Source organism: Prosopis cineraria, unplaced genomic scaffold, assembly GCF_029017545.1.
Source record: "Prosopis cineraria cultivar Desert tree isolate PC_DT_omini unplaced genomic scaffold, ASM2901754v1 PC3, whole genome shotgun sequence".
In the NCBI taxonomy this organism is placed as follows: Eukaryota; Viridiplantae; Streptophyta; class Magnoliopsida; order Fabales; family Fabaceae; genus Prosopis; species Prosopis cineraria.
The window spans coordinates 42,343,336-42,363,727 of record NW_026555334.1 but is presented as its reverse complement, the minus strand read 5'-3'; the positions used below and the strand labels follow the sequence as shown (position 1 = coordinate 42,363,727).

Sequence of the window (20,392 nt, the reverse complement as noted above, 5' to 3'; positions counted from 1 at the left end):
GTTGTGTGCTGAGAATTGAGGAGGAAAGTGGCAGTTCTGTTGTGAAAAAAGTGGTAGTTTTGGAGTTTATATGTATTTTTTTAATTACGTTAGTTACTAATAACCTGAAGGTACCAGCGGAGTTGTACTCACACTTTACTTACAGGTGGATTTCGTGTCGGTAGATTACAAGATCATTGGTGTTTATTTGATTTTGTTTATCACTGGATGATGGGAAATACATTTTTTAAAAACACCAAAAAGGGATTCTTTGACTCAGAGAGAACAGAAAAAAGCTTTTTCTTTTCGTCATTAAAAAATTTGACTGAAATGGTTGCGGCTTGCCTTCAAGACAATATAATTTTTTGTTTTTTGTATGAAGAAAAATACAAATTGCTTTGCAAGACACGAGTGTGGGTGTCTAACATATAGGCCCAACGTTTGATGGAGGAGTGTAGATATTTAATACAACCTGACCATTTACCACCAAAAAAATAAAAACGTGACCCAAGCAACGTTTGTGGAAGCTTTTTGCAGACTTCAAGCCTTAGCCGCTTGTAAGTTGTAACATTTACTCCCTTCATTTTTATATGTAAAATATTTTTAAGTAAATTACATAAATTAATAAAAGTTAATTTTTTAATTAAAAGTACAACATTTTAATTTTTCTCCTATTATTATAATTAAAAAATAATTTTTTTAAATAAATAAATAAGAATATTTATTTTTTTAATTTAATAAGAATATAATGGTCCATTCATAAAAAAATATTAACAACCCTTTATATTTAAGGATAAAAAAATTTAAAAGATTTCTTATATATAAGGATGGAGAAAGTACTTCCTTTGTTTTTATTTATAAAAAAAACTATTACTTTTTTACTTGTTTTTTATATAAGTAAAATCACATATTTCAATAAGCATTTATCACACATTTTTTAAATCACCCCTCATAATTTACATTAACGAAAAATAATTAATGCATACTTATGTTAATGTAGAACATTTTAGTCTAATTTTTTATTTTTAAACATAATTATTATAATTAATCAATTTTCTTAAATGTGTGATATGATTTTTTTCTCTTATATATAGAAATGGAGGGAGTAAGTTGCAAATGATTCTTTCTGCCTACTATTTCATTTTTATTTATAAGAGAAACTATCACTTTTTACTTATTTTTTTATATAAATAAAATCACATATTTTAATAAATATTTATTGCACATTTTCTAAATCGCCCCTCATAATTTACATTAATGAAAAATAATTAATGCATGCTTATATTAATTAATTTAGGGCATTTTAGTGTAATTTTTTATTTTCAAATATAATTGTTATAATTAATTATTTTTTTTTAAATTGTGTGGTACTGTTTTATATATATATACATAAACGGAGGGAGTGCTTCTTATTTGAACCAATTAATACCACACGCAGTTGCACACACGAACGCGCACACGCCCCAGACTAGGACCAATTAATAAAAGGATAACAGGTGACGTAAATGCCGTGCTCTCTCACACTGCCCATAAAACGGCCGCTTGGTTATTTAAATGCGACACCATAAACGTCAACAATAAAAGAGGAGACCGTTGCTCAAATCGTATGCTTTTCACTTGGTCCGCGAGAGCAGATCTTTCTCTGCAACGGATCCTAGCATTGAATGTCTGCGGACTATGGTCCCTCATTCCAACGTTCACAAAGCAGATCCAAGGATAAGAGAAGTCACTTTGAACAGCTGAGATCCTTTACTCCGAGGTTAACTTAATTCGTCGTCGCCCACTAACCATTCATCACGTCACCATCAGTTTCTGGTGATTTGTCTCCTTGCTTCTTCCCGGTGTTCGTTAATATAACTAAGCCCTGGGGTAAACCAAATTCACCTAAGCCCAATAGAGCCCGATAACACTAGCCCGGTGACCATCCGACAGATATTGAACGCGTTCTCATTCGGTGCTCATCAGAGCACCGAGAGCTTATCGGACAAAACGATGAGTTTCAATAAGTGAGCAGATCTAAATCATTGATTTTTACATAATCTCAACCGTCTTTTTATAATTAATATTTAATATTCTTTTTAATTTTTTATTCCTCTTGCTCCCCAAATCATTTGCATTTCAGACTCGAGATTTCGCACCGGACGTATTCCTCCCCAAATCGTTTCCGTTCAGATCGCTCGCCCCAGGCTTCTTCCTCCCCAACTTGAAAGCATTCAGGGCGTTTGCACTAGACTTGCAACAGCACTAGCAAGACGGCAAAGAGCGTTCAGACCAGAGACTTGTAGTGGTAGCATTGGCAAGACAGTAACCCTTCATGATTTGCGAATTTTGAAGGTTGAAGAGGTTTGATCATACATAAGGTTTACTTAACATAGAATACGCATATTCAACTCTCAGCATATATGTTCATACGCATATTCAATTTATTAGTTCCTTTAATTGACAACATGAAGCGAACAAGCCTAAATGCAATTTCCCAGTTGGAGAATGGAATTGAAGATTGTAGAGAATGTTTTTTTTAGATCCTTTTCCAAGTTTTTTAATCTAGCAACTATGTTTTTGAGTTATTCTTTTCCCCCTCCAAAAAGAAAAAAATATGATTTATGCTATTGTGATTTTTGTTAATTCTATAAAATTCTGTGATTGTAAGAATGTAATGAACATGTTGATTTTCAATTTATAACATGTAGCATACTTTGTGTGATCTTAATACAGTCTTACTTGCCTTTGTGCTCATTCGATGGTTGCAATTCTGGTGTTAATGAATACATGCAGTGGCAAATGTGTTGTTCTTGGAATCACCAGCTGGAGTGGGCTTTTCCTACTCAAACACTTTGTCTGATTATGATCAAGCAGGAGATAAGTTTACAGCAAGAGATGCCTATGTGTTCCTCATCAATTGGCTCGAGAGATTTCCACAATACAAATCCAGAGATTTCTTCATCACTGGAGAGTGCTACGCTGGTCATTATGTGCCTCAACTTGCTTACACCATTTTGGTCCAACATATTTTCCCTAGACAAACCATTATCAACCTTAAAGGCATTACTGTACGTCCATCCTTTAACAATAATGCCCTTTAATTTGCTTGTTGCAACACACTTAATTACTATGAAATTTTATATAATTTGACATATTTGTGATGAAATCTCAGATAGGGAATGCTTGGATCGATGATGAAACAAGTTCAAAGGGAATATTTAATTACTTATGGACTCATGCTCTAATCTCATATGAAACCCATTCAAGTATTAATAATATAAGTCTTCCTGGTTCGCTTGACACCTCACTCAGAAATGGTCCGCCTGGTTCTGTAAGTCTTCCTGTAGTTATTTTGTTAGCAATATCTTCTCAATCTGATGAGACTGTCTTTTCAATTAATGTATTGATAATTTCAGCTGTACAATTATGATCCATGCTCTGATTACTATGTGGAAGCCTATATGAATAACCCAGACGTCCAGCTAGCTCTCCATGCTCTTCCCACAAACTGGACTTATTACAAGTATAATAATATAACATGTTGACATGGATGGACAAAAATCTGTTCCAATCCTCCTTGATTTTACTCTTCCCAACTCATGTCAAATGAAGGAGTTTGATAACTTTTATCAATGATGTATCTGTTGGTTGTTGTGTGGCATTACAAGACAATAAATCTATAGTTAATCAGGCTTTACCTTTTGTAAGCTTTTAAGCCTTTGGCTTGCTGTTTTTGTTCTAAAAAAAATAAAGATCAAAGAGTTTGGTCTTTGAAACCTTAATAAGGCATCTATCCATGTAATCAATTAAAACTCTTAGCATTTGTAGATATGCTAACTGAATATAGTTCTTACCCTCAGTAAATATTTCATTTACAGGAACAATAGACTGACAAAAAACAAAAGGAAGGCTGAATGGACATTTACAAACATAGACTGACAAAAAACAAGAGGAAGGCTGAAAGCTGTCCAATGATGGATGGAGATTAATTTACTACTAAATGCTGGTAGGGGCAGATGATTGTTGTCTAATAAAGCAAAGCAAGTGCCATCCAACAAAAAGAATCATACTATGAAGTCATGTGCTCCAAGAGAGGAGATGAGGGTATACCATAATGTCCAAGAAAATTGTGTAATGCTTGTGAATCCAAAAAAATGGCCAGCAACCTATCTTGCATCTATTTTAATGTCCTATATGAAGAAGAAATTGTAGATAGTTAGGTTTATGTAATGTGATGTCCATATGCGATGAGACAATTTATGTATACAAGTAGCAAATGTATAAAAACTTTGAAATGAATGAAAGATTATTCCATCTACTCTTCTATTGTATACCTTGTGAATAATTTGCTGCTATAATCTCTATAGCTTCAAGAGATGGGATTGCATTTTCTTCAGGCTCCTAAATTCTAAATGATAATAGTTGTGAGTTGATGATATGATAACTGTACATAATTATTAGTATTAACTTATTTACCGTCAACAAGCTTGTAAATGACAATGGTTGAGATGTAGATGGTGCAAAAACATATTGAGTTGAAGGTGCTAAGTATGGAAATGTTGATTCTTGAGTCTGTATAAGTTCTGCTGGAATGGTTACAGCTTGTGTCTTTGTAAATTTGTTTTTTGAATCTTTTCTTCTTTTCTTACAGAATGGAGCCTCTTGAATTCCCTACGCAAGAAAAATATAAAATTAGTAACAAATTTTTGTATTAAATGCAATTTAAATAAAAAACTCAATACCTCTTGGTCTTTTACAAGTCATCTTCTGATCATTAAATTTTTTTCCTCCTAAGGTTTATAACGTCGCTTTCTTTTTCTTCCTTCTCTCTTTTTAAACTCTTTAGGCATATTTTCAAATTCTATGACTGGTGATCTACTTGGCTCACGAGTAGCATCTTCATTACTATCTGAAATTTCTTTATCTAATTTAATGATGCATCTCTGAACATGCTCAAAACTTTCAACATTCTTGGCTGTCTTTTTTGCCAATCTTCCCATTTTATGCATTAATTATCTATACCTTTGTGTGATTTCAAGCCTTAGGTCTATTTGTATCTCACTCCCTCCAATATCATATACAACATCACTTCTTGCTTCTCTAGTCCATCTCTTGATAATGTATTGCTTGGGCATAATTCTCACATCCTTCAACTCGCATACTTTCAATGCATGACAACACAATATCTCAGTGGCCTCAAACATCTGACAAGTGCAACAAATTTCATATATGTCGGGTTTAAACTCAACTCTCCATTCTCCTTCTTCATCAATCATACGAGCAATGTATACATATGATGGTCCTTCCTCATCATGATTAGACAACATCACAGAGAATTAGAGATTCCATTATCCTTGGAATGTAATATCCCAATATAAATTTTAATAGTTAATTTGGGTTAATAGAAAATTAAAAAAAAATAAAAAAATAAATAATTTAAAAAAATAAAAAAAATAAAAAAAATAATAAAATAATATTATTAATTATTATTATAATAATAATAAAAAAGAAAGGAAGAAGAAGAAGAAAACGAATTTGCTTCGTCCGCCGCCTCAACAGTAACAATAATAAAATAATAATAAAAAAAAGAAGAAGAAGAGAGAGAAAATAATTAAAAAAAAATGTGTGGGACCCACTGAATTTTTATAAAAACTCACCTTCCTTCATTTCCTCATTCATTCCTGCGCGCGAGCTGAGGCGGAGAGAACGCGAGTCACCGGTGCGAAATATCTAAATTTTTAAGGTAAGAGTTTTTAATAGGATATTTAGGGTGTGATTTTAAGCTTTTTAAGACTAAGTAAGTGTTCTAAAAATTTTTCTTAGTCATCCTTCTTCTTTAGTTTCTGAGTTTGTAGTGGTAGAAAATTCAAGATCTGGAAGAGGGATGAATTTATGTTGAATAAATATGATTTTTGAGGTTGTCAGTAGTATAATAAATGTTCTAGAGTATAAATTTATTGATGATCTTTGAATCTGTGGCTTATGGATCAAATTTTAAACTAGATCTGAAAATATATGTTGATTTATTGAGGTTTAGATGATTATTTGGGATGAGAAATAAATTATTATGGCTATAGGATTATGATTCTAAACTAGAGACTCAATTTTTAATTTTTGGGTATTTTAGGTACGAATTTATAAAATAAAAAAAATTTTGATAATAGAAATTAGTTTAAAATTTGATTTTTAGATTATTAATGTTTATTAATAATTAAAAGAGGAGTTAAAAATTATACTTAATAGTATTAACTATAGATTTGTATTAAGATTGAGATTAGGAATTATGTTATATTTTTAATTCTATTATTAGAATTATTTTATTAGTTTCAAAAATTGAAACTAATATTTATAAATAATATGTTATTTGTAGATTGTATTACTGGTGAAGATTGTGGTGAGAGAGAAATTTTAAGGAATAATTTATTGAAAAAGCCACAAGGTAACCATGCTTTTAATTTGTGATTAGTGTTACTTCATGTTAATTGGGTGATTATTGAGAAAATTATGAATTTTATAATATTGTATAATTGTGCAATATTATTATGAATTTGTTTGATTATTGTGGGAGGTGTTGGGAGACTTGCTATTGTTGTTGTATTTATGTGCCACGTGGTATGCCCCTATTGGAGCTCAATAGGTGGTTTGTAAGGGCTCGGGCTAATCTACCTTTGGCTGGGTAATTTAGCACCGAGTGAGGGCTACGGCTCGAGGTTAATGGAGGGATATAAGGATGGTTGTTTGTGTTTATTATAATATTCCTTATATTTATTGGAATTATATTATTTTTAATTCTCACTTAGTAAGCACACACTTAACTGTTTGTATACACTATCATAAATTGGCTTTGGTTACTGGGACTTTTGAGTCTCATTATGTGGTTAACAATTTTCAGGAGAAGAGCCACAAGTGACACGTGGAGGAGTCCCAGAGACTTAGTGGTATAGATCCACTGTCTCTTTTGGGTATTTAATTTATGATTTATAATGTGTTATATTGCCAATATTAGGGCTTTTTGTTTATTGTCAATTATATGAATATATAAATGTAATCATGCCTTTCAAACTATTTCTATTTTTAGTACAATTTGGATGACTGTAATTTTAATATTTGGTTTACTTTGGATTGGTTAAAATGGCATGATTATAAGGCCAAATAACTGGCTTGTGTTGAAAATTGACTAAATTGCTTATTTTACTTGTTGGGAGTATAAGGATGGACAAATGTGATTTAGTTTACTTGTTGGGAGTATAAGGATGGACAAATGTGATTTAGCCTAATGGCATGTGGGAGGTAAAAATTTATCTGAAATGTTATAGTGTGTGAGTTGAAGCCAATTATAAAATATTTTATATCGAAATTATTGATATTAAAATGTGTTGGGTGGCTGTAACCCAACTATGGTTGAATTAAATTATAAAAAAAAAAATTTTTGGTGTGTTACATGGAACATGTCAAAGGCATTGGGGGTATAAGTTAGCACAAGTTGGCGCAATATAGGTGCACTTTGATTAACCATCCTCGGTATTTGTTGTCGAGAATCAAACTCAAGCTTCAATTCCTTGTCTTGCTCCTCTACAACAACTTTGTTAAAAGTGGTAAAGAATTCATTTATAGCTAAGCCCGGTGTTGTGCATCTCTTCACATCAGCATTCACACTTTCACTAAGCTGTGTACTTCTCATACCTAGAGTACGATGATTTTTTACATAGCACCAAGCCCATTTCTCTTTAATCTTATACATGGATATCAACCATGTATTCTCATGGACATCATAAGAAGAGATTAATTAGCTCCATGCTTCTTCAAACTTATCTTCTTCTAAAATTTTAGACATGCATTTACAGAAATCAGTTAAAAAATGTGATCCATCTTTCATTAAATTTTCCAAGTGTTTGATGCCATTTTGCTTTAAATGCCAAGTACACAAACAATGCTTTGTGTTAGGAAGAGTTTCATTTAAAACTCTTGCCATAGTTTGATCTTGATCTGTAAACACAGTTTCAGGCTTCTTTTGCATATGAGCATCCAAGAAAGTTTCTAATAGCCACTTGAAAGACATAGTGGTCTCATCATACAATAATGCTGCTCCAAAAATGACTGCACTTCTATAATGATTAAAGCCAGAAAAGATTGTAAGAGGTCGATGATCACGGTTTGTGTAATATGTTGTGTTTAGAGATACGACCTCACCAAAAAGTGCATAGTCTATTAGCATTCCAACATCTGCCCAAAACACATTGGTGGTTTGTTCTTTTGTGTCCACCTAATATTTATGGTAGAATGTAGGATTTACTACAAGTTGTTTTTGAAAATATTCAAATAGACACCTTACCTCTCCATACTTCATACTTCTTTGCTTTTCTTTTTGCAAATAGTTTTGCATATCTACTCGAGTATATCCAAGACTTGATTTACCTCTAACATATGTACTCATTAAGTCAAACGTAGCTTTTTGTTAGAGCCTAGACTTTCTTGCCAAATCAATCCCATAAGTATCAACTTCTGATAAATTTCTTTGAGAGGCTAAGAAGTGCCTTGTTGCTGGTGTGTGCAAGGGATGATTATGCTCTTCATCAAATTTAGTGATTTTATACTTTTGATCAATAAAAGACATTATCATTCTTGCCTTACAGTTAGTCCTTGTCTCTGCCCGATACTTGAAAGAATATGTCTCTTTTTTACCTTCTTTCCGACGACCTTCCTTACAACATACATATCGATATGTAATAAGTGAACCATCTTTTCTGCTATTTGTACCATTATACTTTCTAGGTCCAAACCCAGTGTTTTTAGCATATTCTTGCCAAAATTCCCATGCCTCTTACCAACTTCCAAACTCCCTTCCTATTTTGGGTTCCAATTCATCCTCCATCATAAAGTCCCTGTGCAAAATAAAGTCAACTCCATTTAAGTTATATCAAATATTCAATTTTTTAAGAAAAATTCATAAAACATAAAATTATAATCTCAACTTTTTTAATTAACTCCTTTCATCTTATATATACATGTGTGTGAAATATCAAGTTTTATATATGCGTGTGTCCATATATATAGCAATGTCAACGTGTATATTTATATACATACATGCATATCGCTAGCGTGTATATATACACATTCACTGCAGGTTTTAACTGTGTTTTTTCAATGAAGTTTCAGCTTTTCAATGGGTGTTTGTGTGTGTATCATATAACTAGTGTATTAGTTTTATTGTACCCACTGTCTTTGTCCTTCCTTCTCTTGTTGAGGTTGTAGCGATCCATTTCTTCCTTCCTCCTCTTCTCTAGCTTGCATCAATCCTTCTATTCCTTCTTCTTCCTCTATTTTGATGCAATTTCTTTCATCGTCTTGCCCTGTTTCAATGCAGTTTCTTCCATTTTCTTGCTCTGTTTTTGCATTTTGAACTGTGTCGTCCATCTCTGTTCGTCTCTGAAGTCCTGCGGGAAAATTTGGAGAAAGGAAACAAAATCCCACCCAACCAATGAAAGAAAGAATTCTGGATGATCGAACGGTTAACATTAATCTATACCAACGGTCAGGATTCTTTTCACAGAAACTCACCGTTTTGTCCGATGAGCTCTCAGTGCTCATCACTCTGATGAGCACAGAATGAGAATGCGGTATTGAACATCCAATAATGAAAATCATAATTAGATAAGTATTATTTTTTAAAAATTTAATGTTTTAATTTTATAAACTAAATTTAATGATTATATCATGATGAATGTAATTCCATATCATAATTTTATAAACAGAATTTATGTTTCCTGTTAAAATTTAAAATATAAATTATAAATTTATCATAATAAAATTATAAAATTGAGAGATTGAGTTATAAATTTTTAAAATTTAATAATTAAAATCTACTCTAAATTAATTGACTCTTTTGATATCTCTTGTCATTCTTCCCTTATAAACATCATCATCGTGATTGAGGAACAGGTCATCTCATGTCTTTCGATATTTTATTTACTACTGAATTGACTAAACGTGACTTGGTGGCTATCACAGAAAACTCCATCATTGTTTTGTATCCGAAATCTATTCAAAACAGCTGTTAATTTTATTTTGTTAGATATGTGAATGTGGCTTACATCTCAATTAATTATTGTTTACAATTGTTTTTTTTCAAAAAGGACGTCTAATGTAACTCTCACTTGTTTTGTCTTATAAAAGGAGATGGAGTCATGGAGGGAGTATCAATTATGCAATTCTAAATGCCACTTAAATTAATTATACCACGTTGCTTGTTTAATTTATATGAATGATAACTTTCGTTATTGCGTGTTATAAATATGCAACTTTGTTTTAGCTAATTCTTATTTTTCTATTAGACAAGTAGATTATTCTAATCTCAAGCACGGGTCTTGTAAATGAAAATTGGATGGTTTACAATCAAAGGATCTGAACTTGCAGCGTCTTTTTCAAATAAAATTTGGAAACATTTCTAAGTTCTACTTCTTCGGGATACCGACTGCGAATGCCTTTCTTGGAGATCAACTTTATTCTCCGGCACCGAGTTGGCCATGTCACCTGCTACCTGAAAAAACTTTGCAAACTCGTTGCTGGACCCTTGCGTAATTACATCTGCCACTTAGTCCCCCACCCCCCCAAAAAAAAAAAAAAATTCTATCACTATGTGTGAAATCTAGCAGATTTCTATTCTCACTCAAAATTAATTCAATCTCTCACCATGTGAAATTATTATTATCAACCATGTCTCACAAGTATATCAAAAACGAATATCTTTAGTATATTTATTTAACATGATTGCTTACCTTAAAACTCGAGATTACAGAATGAGCAAATTCAACCTCATGGACACCAATTGAACGAAGCACTCTCCTTGTCTGTCGCTTAGTTCTAATTTCTTGTCTTTTAATAAAATTATTTTTTAATCCTAAAAAATTAAAATAATTACGAAATATCGCCAGGGGTTTTGGTCTCCGCTATCCATTTCCTTTGCAATCAGGGTTTTAGCCCATTTTCCGGCCTTCGCTGCTCGTGTCTCCGATTCGTCCTCAACTCCTGTGAGGCCCGAGCCATGGAGTCTCTGGCCAGACTGCATCACTGTCACCAACCGCTTCCCCTCTCACTCAATCACCTTCCTTCTTCTTCACTGTCAGTACCCATATTTTCCGTCTCCTTCAGGTCTCTACCACCCCGTGTTTCGCCTTCGCAATTATCTTCTTCGTCTTTCAGGTCATCTTCCATCATAGCGGCATCCTCGCCGTCAGAATCATTCTCTGATTCTGCTTTCGGTAGATCCAGAACCACAATACCGCAGTCCTTCCAAACCCTAAACTCCCTTTTCTCACCCGTCGTCCGAACCACCTGTACCATCATAGCAGCGGCTGCGTTTTTCTACATGCGTCTTCACCACAAGCCCGCTATGGCAGCCCCGCTTGAGATGCCTAAGGTGGAGTCGAGTGAGGAGTCGATGGAAAATTCTTCGAGTGAAGAAAATCATAGAGCTATTGAAGAGAAATTGAGAAACAATCCCAATGATACTGAGGCTCTTCGGTCGCTCATTGAGATAAAGGTCAGAGCGCGCAAAGTTGATGAAGCAATCCAGGCTATAGACCGTTTAATTGAGCTCGAACCGGAAGAGTTCGAGTGGCCATTGCTGAAGGCTCACATGTATGTTTACAATGGTGACTACGAATTAGCCAAAGAGAAGTTCGAAGAAATTCTAACGAAAGATCCCTATCGTGTCGAGGCCTATCATGGCCTAGTAATGGCAACTTCGGAGTCGGATAAGCCATTGGAGGATTTGTTAAAGAGGGTTCAACAAGCAGTGGAATTGTTCAAGAAACAAAAGCGGGAATCGGAGGTCAGGGATTTGAGGCTCCTGATTGCGCAGATTAAAGTAATGGAGGGAGAATTTTCTGATGCGCTGAAGGCCTATCAGGAGCTTGTAATGGAAGAGCCGAAGGATTTCAGGCCTTACTTATGTCAGGGTATTATATATACTCTTCTAAGAAAAAAAGATGAAGCCGAAAAACAATTTGACAAGTTCCGGAGGCTTGTCCCTAAGAACCATCCTTACAGGGAGTATTTTGAGGATAATATGTTTGAAATGAATGTAATTTCACAGAAGACACAGAGGGAGGGAGCGGGTGCGAAGAACTGAGATGACTTACCAAATTTCTTCAATAGATGACCACGGGATGGTTCCATAGGGAGGTTGTCTTTTTCTTTCTTTTTTCCTTTTTTCTTTTTAAATTTTCTCTTAATTTCTTTTTACACTCTTTGAAATTGATTTGTTAAATGTTTTGGATAGTGATCTAATTGATATACTCTTGATGGTTGGATATGAATAGTACAAGTTCGTAGGGTCAACATTAGCGGAGCTATTTTGGTGATGAAAAATGCAACTGATGCACTACAGCATTAGCCTCCCTCTACATAAGTATTTGGATGCTATGGGATCCTTAGTTGTATTCGTTTTTTTAAATAATAATAATATTGAACCTTTTCTTATGTTTTGAGATGTAGCTGAGCGTGGATAACAGCTCAACGCCCCAGTTATGCTCGTTTGCTTTGGTTCTAAGCCTTTCCTGTCTAGTTTTAATCTCCCCATGCTGCATCTTCTTCGATTATTCTGGAAAGCATGTTCATGTTTTAGTAAAGAAAGTACACAAAGGTTCCCACTTGATTGTCTTGTTTCGCATCTATGGGCTCTAAAGTTAAAATCGCTCAAGCGTGCTAGTTTGCGCTTTCATTGATGATATGTGCTGTTTATGCTTTGGGGTCTTTATGTGCTGTTTAGGCTTTGGGGTCTTTATTCTAATGCGAGGCCAATTGTATCTTTCGCAAACTTGGTGTATAATCTTTTCCTTAGTTTGTTTCAAGTAACAAGGTAGGTAATATGTGAGCTGTTGTCTTAAGCCATGCATGCTCGTATTCGTAGTACTGGCAAAGTTGAAATGAGTTGTGCTCCACGCTAATCTCAGTTGTCTGGAGCATTTCCTGATCTATGTAATTGCCTGCTGAACTGATTTTATCAATGGAATGTTTTTGTGAACTGGACATTATGTTATTAATTGCATTATAAACCATGTGAGTGTGGCATAGTGGCTATCTTACTTCGTCCCTTAAGCATGTAGTGGGGGGTTTGATTTCTCACTCATACGAATGGAAAACACTTTATGGCCAGTCGTTTGCTCCCTTGTGGAAGATCTCATGGTAAAAGAATTAGTCACCGTTATCGGCGGTGGATACCTTGAGTAATAAAAAAAAATTGCACTTGGCAGGAAAATAAAGGAGGCCAGTGACGAAGCTTAGAATCAAAAGATGGGGAGAAAGAGAATCATGAATGACACTGGGGTCAACTTTGGTTGCTCGTTGAAAGACGATGCCCGAGTTTTCTATATTAAGAGCAAAAAGATAAAGGACAATAGCTTGGGAAATTCGTGGGGTAAAATTTCGGATGCATGTTAAAAATAAATATTCATGGTTTTAAATTTTATATTTTAAAATTACTCCAAACACATTAAAAATTTAAATTTTGGTACAGAAAAATTAAACACTATGTGGCATAACTTTTTTTTTATTCAATATTTTAGTGTGTAGTCTTATATATTTAATATATTTTATTTAATCAAATTAAAATAAGTAAATTTTAATATTAATTATATTAATAAAAAGCATATGTTGAGAAATAAATAATTTATAAAAGATCTATATGTTTTGATTTAATAAAACCCCCCCTTCAAGACGTTTTCTCAATTTTAAAATATTATTGAACATTAAATATAAATGCCTATTTTGATAAGAATTTGAATTTTGATTGTTACATTATATGGCCCATTTTGATAGATCAATCTACTGTTTTGTTTTTTGGTGGTTTATTGTGGTTTTATTTGGATCTAAGGCTGTGTCAGTCCAGAACGAGGATAAAAACCAAAAAAAAAAAAAAGCTCGCAATAGGGATGGCTGTCCTTTTTCCTCCTCCTCCATCTTGTTAGCTCCTACGACGTCGTGCAATGAATTTTAGTATTTTACTGTGCAAACGAAATTGGAGGAGGGAAAAATGGAATGAATAAAGTAGTTCAAATTTTTGTTTTGGTGAGCCATCAAGCTCTTGTCCCCTCTCCTGGTTGCACAGAACCGTCCCACTGGAGTCCAGGAATTTTTCTACCTTTACCAATTTAATTTCTTTTATTTGGAGCCTCCGTTTTGCCTAAAGATTCTCTTGCCTCCTGGGACATTAATTCCTGCTATCCGAAAGTGTTCTCTACCCTATATAAGCTGATCCGAAATTTGTTTGAATTGTTTTCTAAATCCAAAATTATTAAGAAGAGAGCTGGGAAACGAAGGAATTTTAATTTTAATTTCTTCTCTTTCCCATTTTTATTTCTCAATTACTGAGTAGCGAGCACTCTCTCTTCAATTATCTGCTGTGATGTAAGCGGTAATCTATAGGACTTGTATGATTTGAACTGCAAAATAGTCAAGCTGATCCCCTTATACTACAATGCTTTTCAGAATCCTATGAACAGCTGGTGAGGTTGGTTTTTTCACGATAACTGAACAAAATTACCTTGAAAAAGGACTCAAACCTAACCCACTCCGGATAGAAGCAGAAACTGGAAAGATTAAGGAAGTGCATCATATTGGTTGTAACCTAATCCTCAGAATTTTGGCTATAGGGTTTGACTTAAATTGTACATTGCGCGAAATTAGGTCCCGAACAGAATGTTAGGCCGGCCCTAAACTCGTAGGTTTAGTTTGCCCTTTCGGGTTTTGGTCTTAATCTACAAGATTCATCGTCTTACAAACTCAGACAGGTCGCACATTAGGCTGCAATTTGTGTAGTTTAATGGAATATAATGAGTAATGCCCGGATGTTTTTATCTCCCTGTGCTCGTCAAAGGTTTATCCCCTCTCATTCAAACGCCATTATTGTATGGACCCAGGTAATTAAGCCAACTTGCTTTAATTAATTAGTCGTTCATATTTGCCATCCCATGCAAGCTTTTAAATCGAATTACTGTAAAAAAAAAAAAAAAACATCATAGAGATTCTTGTTAAAGACACAAATCCCCATACCCGCGCGCGCCCCTAAAGGGCCAAGAGATGTGAAAAACGAACCGGAGTCACTACTAACATGCGATCAGTAGCATTTCAGTTATAAACAATTGCTCGTGTTTTGGTTTATAAGATAATTTTAAAGATGCCCTACTTCAAAATATAAAATAATTTAGTAAGAATAAATTTTTATTAAATATATATTTTTAATGTTGTTCTTTCCTTTTTATTACATTATCTCTTTTTTTAATATTTATATTAAATGAATGATATTTTTTAAATTATATATTTTTATTTTAGAAAAATAAAATGATAAAATATATTTAACAAATTTTATGGGCTGAGTATTTGAAACTTAAACTGAGACGTAGTTAGAGTATAAATGAACTTGAAATAAGAATCAAGGATCAATGAGTGAGGGTTCAAATCTTGAAGAATGACAAACGTAATAATTAATGTAATTTTAAAGAGGTCATTCCATTAATATTTTGCTATCATCGTAAGGTCTCTTTATAGAGGTTTGAATTAATCTGGAGTGGATAATAAACACAGAATATTTCAAGACGTCGAATGGTTCATATCAAAAATAAAAAAAAGACCAAGTGTCAGGCTTCCTGTGTGGGGTAACCAATCATGCAGTAATTTGGGGGTGTCTCCCGTGTCTTTCTGTCTGGAGGTGGCAATTAACAGAGAGTGTCAGGAGGGTCAACCATTTTGATGAAATAAACGAGGTGGCAGGCAGTGATTGGGCTATGAATTCGCAAGGCCTCCACGGACAATAATAACATTACTTGTAGTAAAGAAAGACACCATGATTGTCCATAGTCCAAGTTCTCTACTTTCACATGCTCCTAAGAAAGAAAGAAAGAAAGAAAGGAGATAAAGAAGAGCCCTTTGATTGATAATTAAAAGGATGGATATGTAGAAGCTCCCTAATGATTGTGACCCCATTCACCTTCGCTTTGTAACCACCTTTTTTATTTGTGGGTACGCGTCGGAGACAGACAACCATCATCTTTCTCCTTCCCCCTGTCTTTTCCTTTGGATCCAATGACCTCCTCACTGAATCCTAAGCCACTTCCCTTCCCCAACTCCTAAGCATCCTCATTCACCATTTAATCAGAATACACATGACCAAACCAAATTATTCGGCCCCATAGTTTGTTAACCACCACGTTATTGACTTTGTCCCTCTAATAATTTTAACCTCTTTTGCAAGTCAAATAATGCTCATGCAAATATTGTCCCAAAAGGTTGTGAGCGTTGGATCAGACTATTCCACTCACTCTGCATTCTTTTTAAAACTCTTTGTACTCAGTCTTTATTGGCGGTGACGAAGACAAATTCGTATATGAATAGCAAAATGAGCATGGAATCGGTATAGACGCGTGCACATGTGATCGTCCTTGTCATGTCCTTTTGACTTGCCTCTTTTCTTCCCCCTGCTGCAGGATAAGATCATTGCTACTATAGCCCCCCTTTTGTTTCAGTGTTGTCGTAGTCTCTCCGTCATCGTCCGCAACTGGAATTAAAAAAAAAAATAAAGTATACAACTATTTTCACCCTCAATCGGCGCCATATTATATGAGATGACCCCAAAATAACACGATGATCAGAAGAACTGGTTTTCCGTTTACAATAAAGTTACCTTTTTTTCCTCTGGAGACGAGAGAGGCTCTTACATACCAGGAGACTCTAGCTAGTTTCTTTGCGTAAAATTTAACAGCGACAACACACAAACTCTTTTGGCTGTATAGATGGGGAATCTAAACAAGCATCATGTTGTTGTAGGGAGGTGAAATAATTGACGTAGGCATAGATGTAGTGTATGAGGAGCAGAGAATAATTTATGCTGTGGGCATTGAATATGTGGGTGATGCGACCGAGAGATGCCCTTTGATTAAGGAAAAATGGCACCTTGTCTCTCCTAGCCCTATTAAATATGTACGTCTTCAAAGACCATGTTTGCACACAAGGCCACTAACTGGGCCCTTGTAATCTAATCCCCTTCAACGAAATAATCTTCTCAATTAATTCACCATTAATTTTGCTCTTCTGTTGTCTTGTGCTCTGCATTGACGTTTATAGCGTCTTCCTAAATACTAATGTTCTCGTAAGGAAACATATGTCGGTGATATTGTCGTCGTTGTTCTCGCTCGTGTAAATTTCCTTCCCATCTAAAAGCATACGCATTAATATGAATTGGGTACTTCTAATTTTTTTCTCGTGCATAAAAGTTTCATGAAATTTGAGTACGCCTCGGTCCTATTGAATTGCAGCATCCACGAATTTTTACTGCAATTGGCTGCTTGTAAATTGTAGTGACTATACTTTTTTAAACAAAAGTCAGAGTTTAACTCTAGCCTGTCAATGGACGGTAGACTAATCGGTGAAGAATCCATCCATACCAAGCAAAACATGTTATCTTGTTGTGGATATAGATATTATAAAAAGCTTCTTAAGACACAAAACTTACACCAAATAGGGATCAGTTCAGACTTAATTCACCTAAACTTAAAAAAAAATAATAATAATAGTAATGGTTTTGACAAACGAAGTCAGTTCTTTGGAGGCGTGGAAACAGAACCTAGTGAGGAAGTCAGGGAGTCAGGGCTTCCCCCTTGGAAGAAAACAAGGGACGTTTGTCAGTTTGAAAAACACAGGTGGAGCATCCCACAACACAACAAAAAACCTGCCAAATGCTTCCATTTTAAATACAGAATTTGTCCCCTTTCTCGTTTTCAACGCGCACACACACACGATATCCACTTTTCAATTCTTATAATGAAGCAACACGCGCAGAACCCCTTCCACTAGGGCTGTGCAAAAGTCTCCCAGTCCTGTCTGGTCCAGTCCAACCCGAGATGGTCTCAGTCTTGTTCGGTCTGTATAGTCACTGGTCCTTCAGGACCAAAAGGACTAAAAAGACCAGACTATTTTTTCGGGTTGGACTGGACAAGAGACCAAGCATCCGGACCACTTGGTCCAGTCCAGTCCTATTAATTTTTTTTATTATAATTATAATTAATTTATTTTTGACAAATGTTTAAAGTGTAATTGATGCTAAGGAGATGATTGCATAAAGATTTATTAAGTTTGTTTCTAAATTGTTATTGTAATATAGTGTTGTTGAATTTTTTGAGTACTGTTTTTATTAAAGTTTATAAATTTAAATAATTTAGACTATAACAAAAATATTTTTTTTCTTATTGTTAGAAATTATTATGAATTTATTATTATTATAAGTATTTTTACTATCTTAATTGAGTTTATTATGTTGGAATGGATTATTGTCTCTCATAGAATAAAAAGAGGGAAAAAAAGCTAAGTGAGTACTGGACTGACAGGACCAGTCTCCCAGTCCTATGAACCAAGTCCGGTCCTGTTAATCTTCGGGTTATCACTGGACAAGACTGGACTACGGGTTGCCTAACCCAGTCTTTTTCATGAAAGAGACCGGACTTCGGGTTAGGGTGAAGTCCAGTGCCGTCCAGTCCTTTGTGCAGCCCTACCTTCCACCTTATATTTTACTTCCTCCACTTTTATATGTAACAGAAAAAAAATTATATCACACACTTAAAAAAAAATTAATTAATTATAATAATTATGTCTGAAAAATTATATCACACACTCAAAAATAATTAATTAATTATAATAATTATGTCTGAAAATAAAAAATAAAATTAAAGTACTTTATATTAATTAATCTGAACATACATTAATTATTTATTGTTAATGTAAATTATAGAGGGCAATTTAAAAAAATATGTAATAAATATTTATTAAAATATATAATTTTACTTGTACTAAAAAATAAATAAAAAGTAATAATTATTTTTATAAATAAAAATATAGTACAATGTAATTAATATTAAGACTGACGACGCCGCGAGTGTTTACCTCCAATTGCAGCAGCCACGCACGCACCCAGATTTTGCTCAGACTGTCCGCTTTTCTATAATTATAATCACTCAATTTGTTACTTCATTTATTCCTAACCGCATTAGTTTCAACCTTAAAAGCGTGTCTCCCAAGTTTCAAAATAACACATCTGATCCATCTTTGACTATATATATATATATATATATTATTATTATTATAAATTGCTGTGTAGTTAAAATTCCACATTATGTTTTCTTTTACGTGTGTTATTTGTTAATTCACACCCTTTGGACTTTGATCCATGATATAGGACAATTTTTAGAAATTTTGCCCAACCCAAAATACAGCACGATGTGTCATGTTTATGACTTTTACAGATGATTTCCTTCATCTCTCTATCTATTATTATCACTGTTCCTTGTAATTAAGGATGCGTATTTTAAAGGAGTCAACTATTTAAAGCTAGGCCTTACATCACCCGAGGAAAAATGAGGAATGTATAAAACCATCCAGGAGATTGGGATTTTAATTATTAATTTTTTAGAATAGCAAGGTAATTAATGTTGTCTTGTATTGTGGACTATAAACAACGTATTAGATGTGTAATTAGTTCATATGGTAATAATATTAATACATTCAAAATATCTAAATCCATCTGACAACTGCTTAATTGATCCAATTGAGAGTTTTATTAGTAATAACTAATAATCTGGAATTTAAATACTAAACAGCTACATTAAATATTCATTGTTAAATTTTTGTCTCCCTTTGTTTCCTCTTGACTCAACTAAATTAATGGGAATTCCATTCAACTTTTAAAAATCATTTTAAAAGTTACAATGGCGTAATAATAATCAATATATTAATATATAGAGTATATACAACACATGAAAAGTTTATTATCAATAAAACTCGATCATTTTATTATTATTCAGTAGCATTTATTACAGAGATAAAATATTTTTAATGATATATCTTTGGCTAATTCCATCCGTTTTTTGGGTTAAAATTAAAATTAAAATTAAAATATTACTTTACTCCCTCTATTTTTATTTATAAAAAAATTATTATTTTAGTTTTTTTTATATAATCAAAATTATATTTTTAATAAGAATTTATTGTAAAGTTTTTAAGTTATCCCGAATAATTTTATTATTTATAATTATAATAAATAATTAATGAAGGTTCGATTAATATAATTAATAATTAATAAATTGTATTGTAATTTAATTTTTATTTTTAAACATAATTAATATTATTATTTTTTTAAATTATGTGATATATATATATATATATATATTTTTATAAATTAAAACAGAGGGAGTATTATTTAACAAGTGGAGGCAGCCGGCGGGGAGGGGTGGGGGACAATAGGAGGAAGGAGAGGCACGTAAAACCCAAACCCCTGAGAAGACGCAGGTGGAATCCTGGGAAGTTGACACGTGGAAGGGAGGTTGGACGGAGTTTGCCCGCGCACCGGGGCGAGGTCCGGGCGTCCGTATGTCGGCATTTTTGAAAG

General features: G+C 33.7%; 1 protein-coding gene and 1 long non-coding RNA gene across 2 annotated transcripts; both read left to right on the top strand.

Annotated features, from left to right (window-relative positions):
- Positions 1–1,121: 1,121 nt before the first annotated feature.
- Positions 1,122–4,279, top strand: LOC129306743 (uncharacterized). Its single transcript, XR_008592254.1, has 5 exons — positions 1,122–1,985; positions 2,102–2,322; positions 2,755–3,029; positions 3,134–3,292; positions 3,840–4,279. It is a non-coding gene; the product is annotated as an uncharacterized LOC129306743 (long non-coding RNA).
- Positions 4,280–10,876: 6,597 nt separating this feature from the next.
- Positions 10,877–12,441, top strand: LOC129306398 (protein SLOW GREEN 1, chloroplastic-like). The gene has a single exon (XM_054946992.1). The coding sequence runs from the start codon at positions 11,003–11,005 to the stop codon at positions 12,089–12,091; it is 1,089 nt and encodes a 362-aa protein (XP_054802967.1). The 5' UTR covers positions 10,877–11,002; the 3' UTR covers positions 12,092–12,441.
- The last annotated feature ends 7,951 nt before the right edge of the window (positions 12,442–20,392 follow it).